Source organism: Cyprinodon variegatus, unplaced genomic scaffold, assembly GCF_000732505.1.
Source record: "Cyprinodon variegatus isolate N-32 unplaced genomic scaffold, C_variegatus-1.0 Scaffold131, whole genome shotgun sequence".
Lineage (NCBI taxonomy): Eukaryota > Metazoa > Chordata > Actinopteri > Cyprinodontiformes > Cyprinodontidae > Cyprinodon > Cyprinodon variegatus.
In genome coordinates, this window is record NW_015150584.1 from 422,040 (window position 1) to 431,126 (window position 9,087).

A 9,087-nucleotide genomic window follows, 5' to 3' on the forward strand; every position below is an offset into this window, starting at 1 on the left:
ATAAACAATCCTACAAACTTTACATCATTAGAAAAGGTGGGGGGGCATCTTCCAATGTTTCATTAATAGATATATACTTCTTCAAATAACTACCCATGTCGAAACAGGTCAACCCTCAAAGCAATATTTATACATTTACGTGGAAGAAAAACAAAGAAAAATACTTTTATTGTATTTTTGAAACTTGATCGCTTGTGTAAGATCCTGTCTGCCGCAGCATGCTTTCCTAACTTTTCAGTTCTGAATATTTCCTTCAGTTTGTGTAGTTAAATCAAGACATCCCTTAGTGAAAACCTTTCCCAGGCCTGTTCTAGAGTAAACTTTTTATTTTATTTTATTTTCAGACACAGGATCACAAAGCAATGTGCTCAACAGATTATCTTTGAACTTGGTCAAACCAGCTTATTTGTAAGCTTCTTAGTTAGATGTGTTATTAAGCATATGATTTTAACCAAGAACAGTCATGCTATGTTTATCTTCTCCATCCTACTTGACATAAACTTGGCATGTCTAGTTTGAGGTGTTGATTCATGCCCTCAGGAGGTTAAACACTGAGGTTTAACCATTTGTTTTGATTACAATTATTATGTTTAAAAACAAATCTGCCCTGCAAGCGACATTCTTTGATTTGCAAACACACTAACATTTTCAACGAAAGGACAGTTACTTCCTCAAGAAAGCATGCTTCCAAACTATGCCCCTTGAACTGTTTCAAATTTCACCACCATAGGAGAGACTCATAGCAATGCTTAAAATTGTGCTGTGGAAGGAAAACGATGCATGTGTTTTTTTGTGAATAAAAACCTAAAAACTTGTTGGGCATTTGCACTCAGAACCCTTTATATACATACACCTAAATAAAATCAACCAACTGCCTCCCAGAAACAATCAGTGAAGTTCATCCATCTACAGTTTGTTTTTACTAGAAATCCAGCTGCTCAGTGAAGGCCACATAGAGGAAGGATGTTAAAGGTTAGAAGTGGGGTCTATTCCTGTTTTTATGGTTGAGAATTTAATCTTTCTTTCACTTACGGTTTGGAAAATATGGGAAAAAAGTCACCAATCTTGAATCAGACATATCAGCATCAGAACATGCTTACTCACCAAGTAGCAATTTATATGTACAACGAATAGGGAAAATAGACAAACATGCAGTTAACATAAATAAATGTAGACATGTTTATTGTGAAACAATCAAATAAAAGTTGTAGCCTAAAAATAACAGAATAAATTAAAACTTTTTTCAGAAGTAAATTGCATATCTAATGGCTAAAAAAAATTAAAAGAAGAGATAGAGTTAAACAGGGGCAAAAGCAAAAATATACTTTAGATGACAGCTTTTTTAACTATGGCCATTGTTAAAGAGCTGATCACTTTTCAATGGTAATTTTTTTCTTGTTTTTCTGGTCTAGTTACCGGTAAGTTTTTTTCCGTGGTTAGGGTTAGTGGAAACTAAACGGGTAAAGGGGTATGTTGTTTTTAGGGATCAGGTGCCTTAGTTGAGTTAATAATTAATTGACACAGCCAATTTCTTAAAATCATACAATTAACACTGGTCAAGGGTTTCAGTACGATAGTGAGTTTTCACCACCTGAGAACAAGTGGTGTAAGTTGAAGAGTGTGTGCAAGACACCTGGAAGGGGCGAATACACCCATATTTGGTTGTATGCTTGACTCTATGGTAAAGACCTGAAGTCTCCATGTGTTACTGTTGTTGATGTCCGTTTCTTTAGCATTTGTTAACAAACCCCATCATGAAGACCAAGAAATTAAACCAAGCTCATAACAGATCAATACTCAATCCACTATTTCATAATATGTCAAAATAGATACAAGCAGACCAAACTCACAACTTATCAAGATTATTTTACCCACCTTTGATTAAACATATTTTACTTGCAGCTGTAATAGTAATAAAAACTGTGGTTCAAGAAAGTTTTGATTCAGTGGGCCAAAATACAAATGTCTGTTATTTGTGCAAACAATTTTGAAGCCATTCATTTTTATTCTATTTAACATTAGAACACCACTTAGTTTTGATCTACCACTTAAAAAATGTTAAAAATAAAAATAAAATTAAGTAAAATTGAAAAAGGTACAGAGGTTTATGAATACTCTTGCAAGGCCTGGCATGAGTACAGAGTGTGGGAACATCTCCTTTTTGGTTTTAAAAATACTTTTTACAGTCTATTAAACTTGTTTTGTTTTGCTTGACCACAATTCAATGCTGAGCCAAACTAAGTTCAAGCAGGAGATGAATTGAAGCAATGAATCATCAAATATTTTTCTTTTTGCTCTCTGTATTTCAGAGTGTGTGGCCATGTTTTAAAATACCCTGTGGGGAGGTTAGGTTAGGTTAGGTTGGGTTAGGTTAGGTTAGGTTAGGTTAGGTTAGGTTAGGTTAGGTTAGGTTAGGTTAGGTTAGGTTAGGTTAGGTTAGGTTAGGTTAGGTTAGGTTAGGTTAGGTAAGCAATGTTTTGCTAATGGTTGGGGTAAGAGTCAGGATTAGGCCATAGAAATGAATGGAAGACAAATGGAAGCAAATGAAAAGTCCTCACAAGGATAGTGGGACAGAAAATGGTGAATGTAATGTTCTTATACAGGACTTTTTTTAAGTCAGGAGACTTGACCAAAGCTTTGTACACTACATTAAATCATTCACCCATTCATGTACACTCCGATAATGGCAAGCTACATGGTAGCCACAGCTACCTTGGGGCCACTGAGCCACCGGGTTCTCTGGCCACCATCAATAGGCAATGCAGGTGCTTGCCCAAGGACACAAAGACATAGAATGCCTGAGCTGGGGTTTGAGGAGTGACTCTCCGGTTGCAGATCAAACCAACATCAGACAACACTGTTGCCCACACAATATGGTTTAGTACTAAGGCGTGAATGCACTTTAGATTAATGATAAGGTAGGATTAGAAATATAGAGCAAATGGTCAGGAATAGGGTAAATGTTGGGTTTAGGCATAAATCAATAACTAAAATAAATCTAGGTCAATTATGGATTGATACAAATACAAACTTTTGTGTGGGGAGGTGTTACCCCTGTTTTAGAATCAGAGTGAGGACTTTTTTAAACTAATTTTATTATCAGATTTAGGACCATTTGTATTAACCTGGGGAAATTTCTTTGTTCCTCGCTTTATTTTTTGCTAACGGCTAGGTTTTTCATTAAGATGCAAATTAAGTGAAGGTAATAGTTAGATTTAGGGTAATTGTCAGGGTTAGAGACTAGAAAGGGTAGAAAATAGGAGTTAACACATCCTGACTATATAGAAAGACAAGAGTGTGTGTAGGGGAAGGAGGGGTTTGGCTGTGTGTGTGTGCAAAGTTGTAAGTGTGTTTTGCCATTTGTGTGTTGGTTTAAAGGCGAATGTTTACAATAGCTTAGACTTATCTGGAGCAGGGGCAGCGCTGGGGTTGACATGAATGATTCACACGAGGAAGGGAATGTTAACCAATAGGATAGAAGAAGCAATAAGCTTGTGGAGTTTCCTGGAAATCTCTGGGAGTTTTTTCATTAACACATGGCAGGAGAACAGAAGTAAATGAGATAAGATGTGGACTTTACTAACCCTTGACTTTAGATGTATCCACAACTTGGATTCAGGCCACTGTTCTTTCCCCTGCAGCAGACATTCCATGCATTTTAGCGTCATTTATCACGTCGGGACAAGCCAGGTTGTTGCAACCTACCACTGTTCATAAACATATATAACGTATGCAGGAGACAGTGGACAGAAAAAAATTGTTTGGGTTCATAGGTAGTTTAACAAAGAAAATATTTAGACGACAGCAGATGGATACATTTATTTTTAAATCAAGAGTATGTAAAAGGCTGCAGTACAGCTACAGATCGGTAAAAAATATGGTAACAGATAAGGCTGTTTCTGTGCTGATCTGTTCCAGATGATCAAATATTCTTACATGCAAAAACAATTAATTGGTCAATGTTTTCATTTGCAAAAGGAAACCACATGGAATTACAAAACATGTTCTTGCACTGTTAAAATTTATATGTTAAAAAAATCTTTGAAAACAAACAGAGCGGATAAGCCACTAAGTAAAAAAAAAAAAAAATTAGTGTCCCCACTGTATTTCCAAGGAACGCAAGGATAGTGGTCCAAGTTTGCTCTCGTGTGAACTGCCTTAAAAAAAGAAAAACGGTCTTCTCTTAAAGGAGAAGAGGCACATATAAAAAGTCTTTGCAGAGCAGTTGCAACACAGTTGACAGTTAAGAGGGAACAGTCAGCCTTTTCTTGCTGCCTTTGGATTTCTGAGAACCAAAACAGGGAATACCTCTGAAACGTTTAAAGTTGTTCTCATTGCAGTCATGTTTGTGAACACAATTGTGACCATTCTGCTTCTTCAGATCATACACGAAGGTGAGTGTATCTGTCTAATGTGTGTTGTATCTGTATTTGTGTTTTCCTCATGTAAAAGCACTAATTTACAGTCTGTAAACTTTTAAACCTCAGGTAGCATTGTGGTCGCACAGGGGGTGAATCTGCGCTGTCATTGCATTACCAAGGAAAAAAAGCCCATTGGCCGTTTCATAGCAGTGTTGGAAGTGCACGCTGCAAGTTCCCACTGCTCTGAAATTCAAATAATGTGAGTCCTTTCCTTTATGCAACCACCTGTGTAGATATGGACTTTTAAAAGAACAAGTCCTCCCAGAGTATTGTGCAATTTGTGACGTCTCTGATATGTATTCTATCCTGCAGTGCAACACTTAAGATGAATAACAAAAAGGTTTGCCTCGATCCTGAGGCTACATGGGTCAAAAGAGTACTAAAGAAAAGACGTGCCAGGTGAGTGTGCTCTTGTTTTTCTAAACCAAAAAATATGATTAGAAATTTGGAGAACTTATGCATTTCAGAGTCCGAAAATATCAGCAAAATGCAACACGCTTAGTCTTTCCAAATTAGACTGAACACAGATATGTATTTATAGGCACATCGCAGATTTTTTATATAAAGAGTTGATGCATATGAGTAATTTTAAAATGAATCCTCTGGCCAATGTACAGCAATTGACACAATCAATGCAACAAGGGGGGCTCCCATCTTGAAATACCAACAATGTAAGTTGGGAGATGACGGACCATCATTGGCCAGGTCATGTGACCTGGAGGAACGTATCCCTCTTACATCGCCATATAGCTAAGGCTTTTGCTCTACTATTTTCCCGCCTGCTCGACTACTGGTCTTGGCTGAGGAAAGGAAAAAGTTTATGCTCACTCACGTAGTAAGCCTTTGCTGTCGTTTTCATCGTACACATACTCCCATTAAATCTTGCTCTCTGTTGCAGAGTGCCTCACGCTCCCTTTGTTTCCAGACACCCTGTAGAAACTCCAAATGTTGTCTTTATTTTTTTTTAAATAAACAATCTTAAATCTGCCTTACCTGTCTCCTCGGTGTGCTCTGCATGTGGATCAGAAAATGGGACCATGGCAGATGTTTAGTAGAAGCAAAATACGGGCCGTTATAGGTCTAGCGCCCCTAGTGGCCAAAAGTTAAAGAGTGTTCCTTTAAAACTGGCTTTAAAGTATTACTGTATTTTCCAGACTATAGAGTGCACCTCACTATAAGCCTACTATAAGCCACTCATTTTAATTGTCTTTTTAAACTGGAAATGTACATACTGTATATGCTGCACCGGGCTATAAGTCGCCGATATCTACTGAACTGTACCCCACCTAACCTGTAGGGGGAGCTCTACATATCAACCCTAGATTAGGGACGAAAAATACTGTTTATGGAGCTTCATCGGATCTTTATTTCAGCTTTGAATGAGTTTCACAGTCCCTTTATTGATTTGACAGCTTTAATGCAGTAAATAACTGTCAAAATGTGTGAATTCGGGACAGTTGTTCTCTGTTGTGCATGCTAATGAAAATTAGCCCCTTCCTCTTTAATTTTCAACTTCGCTTCTGCCCACCGATGGTCCAGAAAAATCAACAGCTTAACTTTTAAGCTGCATGGTTCAAAGAATGGGAGAAGGTAACAGCTTATAGTCAGGAAAGTACGGTAGTTTAGGAGTGTGAACATTTCTGTAACCGCCTCATTAAAGCTTTTCTTTTTTTTCTGCTGGGTAAAGATTTTCCCTTAAACTTAAATTGTACAGATTTCACTTTAGATAAAAGTAAAACTAACTCAATAAAATGATTTATCAAACTCCAATTTACTGAAATCTTGAATTTTGACAGAGGGCTGAGTGGACAAGTCATTTGTCCTTCAGATAAACTAACATCTTGCAACATCTGATTGCTTTGTCATCTTAGACTCAGCTGGATGGCAGCTTCAGTTATTCGTTAGTTACTTAGACGTGCTTAGTCATACAGTTGAAAAGCATATCAGGGTTACGACTTATTTATTGTTATAGCATTTCTGATTAGTTGCTGTCATTACATTGTCTATAATACTTAATCCACATTTCTTTTTGATTATAATTATATCACGTTCAGATAAGCCTAAATAAGGTAGCTTCTACTCACGAAATCAATTTTTTTCTTTCTTTGTAGGCAAAAAGTGAAAGAACAAACACCCAAAGCATAGCTTTTCACCATGGAAGCTTTGAATGAACAGGACAAAGACTGTTTCCTGAAGGAAGAAGTTTCATGCAACAATTATGACCGTCAGTAACTAATGGGACACACCTAACTGCCAGCAAGGGGAGAGACAACAGGAAAAGCGAGCCTTTTCCCATAATCATATAACACAATATTCACTATGTCTTATCACCTTGAGCACACATTGTAAATATTTAAATCCATTACTTTTAACATGAATTGTGTTTCATCTTAAGGCTTATGTATAAAGATGATTTTTTTTCTTTTCTTAACATCTAAAGTTAGCTTATATCTTTTTCTACAAAAAAGTCAGAGGGTTTATGTACAGTTTGAATTCCCTTTGTTATCTAATGTAGTAAAATAATGATTATGAATAAACTGCTTCTCTTTATCCTAATATCACAATATATATTTTTTTATTTATCTTGTCTTTTTTATTTTTAATTATTAAAAATGTATACCATATCTTTATGATATATGTTTAATTTAAGGTACAGTAAATAAATAATGCAACATCTATTGTAAAGATTTAGATTGAAGTAACAACTCTGCAGTCTCTGTTTGGGTGAGAATATTTCTGTTAAAGATTACAGGGCCCAAATATCTTATTTGCAAAAGAAAACTATTGTAGTTTAGAAAAAAAACTATCTTAGTTTAGAAAAACAAAAAAATCCAGAGGAGAAGTCCCTGGACCCTAAACCTTGCAGCCATTAGAAAATGGTCCAAGGCCAAAGGGGGCTTTAATATGTTTACCCATTCTCATATTTTCCATAGTGATATTCTTAACAACCAGATGACATCACCTACAATCATAGGAATAACCAGAGTTAATATGAAATGCAGTTCTCACAGCGTTTAATTCCCTCGTATTTCAGTCAGAGTTTAATACAGCCAAATATTTATGGATTATTTGTATTGATGATGTGTGAATCTGTTAAACCCTAATAATTTCTGCCTGTTGCATGTCAGAACTAATGTTTTCCCAAGTAGTTTATCTAATTAGAACAGTTTTTCTGTCAGGATAAAAAGTCATCTTCATTATGTACGTGGCAAAGATTTTGGAATGGAATGAGAGCTTTGTCCTTGATCTAAGAACATAGTGTGATATTTTGATATGGCTGGAGCCTTGGATGTCTCCTCATCCGCATGATTACATGATGTAATGATGTGGCATACTTGGATTGTATAAAATGCTTCTCCAACTATGATTTGGGGCCACTTCACGAGATGTGAGCCCGGTTGGTAAACACTGCCATCTGTAACCCTAAGCAACTAGTCTGATCTCAGTAAGATTACAATTTCTATCAAAATCTCTTTTCATGTCTCATGGTTATTTAATACATGTACATTATGAGTGTTATTTTGTGCAGAGTGATCTCTTCTCAGGAAAGAACCGGGGAGGGAAAGGTGTAAACACAGAGCTTTCCATAACAAAGTCCAGTGACTGGACCAACAAACCATCAAGAATGGGATTTATTTTAGAAATGTCCTGTCATACTTTGTGTTTCTTATTAGCTATACACCAAATGAGTGATTATTAATGGAGATTCTTAGGATGCTGTCATTTCACAGATGCAAAATGCCAATTTAGAAAGTGTGAACACCTGAGTTTCGGGTAATTTGTGCACTTAACTCAGTGACATGACCTTTGACAGTCCTTACTTCTTATATCTGTTTCAACATTTTGTTCAGTTGAGTTGCTTTGTCACTAAAATTATAAACTAGCATGTTTCCACCTGTATCTTTTTAAAAGAAGTAAATAAAGTTCAAAGCATTTAACAACACAAGGTGAGTCAGTCACAGGACACAGCTTATTTTTAGCATGTTGAAGATTTTGTGAATAGCAATACACTTATCTGAAATACAAGCGAATTAAACAATGACAATGACATTTTATAATAACTTAGGTTTTTCCTATCTGATATCAACATTTTCTTAATGATTTGAAAAATGAAGATATGGCTAAAAAAATTAAAATACCATATTTGTTTTTACAATTTTCAGCACTGGTCTAAACAATATTTAAATATATATCCTATATCTACATTTAAAAAAAATGGGATGTCCTTTTCTTATGTGATATACTGTAAAGGGCAATTATTTTTAAATACTAGAAATGGTTTTGTTCTTTGTAAAACAACTCCATCTAATGGTCATATATGGAAACTACAATGAGTTTGGATTATTTGAAACAACATTCTCCTGTTAGTTGTTTCACAGCGCAAGCTACAGTAATATTGACAATGTATTTTAACAATGAACCAAAGAGAACATAGGTATCAATAATACATAATTCTTATCTCATATCAATTACTCATGGTCTCTGTATGTGAGTTCAGATCGAGCCATCCATGTCTTATACTAGTTTGAAATTCATATACATTCGTATCAAAGTACTTTCCATATATTTGGTTGGTAAAGTGCATGTCTCCAGTCAAGAATGCAACATGATAAGATATTAAAATTGTTGACTGGTTTTAAAAACCTGAGAGACTCCACTCTTGAGT

The 9,087-nt window shown here is 35.7% G+C and overlaps 1 protein-coding gene across 1 annotated transcript; it reads left to right on the top strand.

Annotated features, from left to right (window-relative positions):
• Nucleotides 1-4,200: 4,200 nt before the first annotated feature.
• On the top strand, nucleotides 4,201-7,721 carry LOC107085709 (alveolar macrophage chemotactic factor-like). The gene is made up of 4 exons (XM_015376196.1): nucleotides 4,201-4,394; nucleotides 4,488-4,620; nucleotides 4,734-4,820; nucleotides 6,533-7,721. The coding sequence occupies exons 1-4, from the start codon at nucleotides 4,343-4,345 to the stop codon at nucleotides 6,564-6,566; spliced, it is 306 nt and encodes a 101-aa protein (XP_015231682.1). The 5' UTR covers nucleotides 4,201-4,342; the 3' UTR covers nucleotides 6,567-7,721.
• Nucleotides 7,722-9,087: the final 1,366 nt, after the last annotated feature.

Coding starts and splice junctions, on each gene's coding strand:
- LOC107085709 (XM_015376196.1), top strand. CDS start 4,343: ATGTTTGTGAACACAATTGTGACCATTCTGCTTCTTCAGATCATACAC. Junction 4,621..4,733: donor TGCTCTGAAATTCAAATAAT/GTGAGTCCTTTC, acceptor TCTATCCTGCAG/TGCAACACTTAAGATGAATA. Junction 4,821..6,532: donor CTAAAGAAAAGACGTGCCAG/GTGAGTGTGCTC, acceptor CTTTCTTTGTAG/GCAAAAAGTGAAAGAACAAA.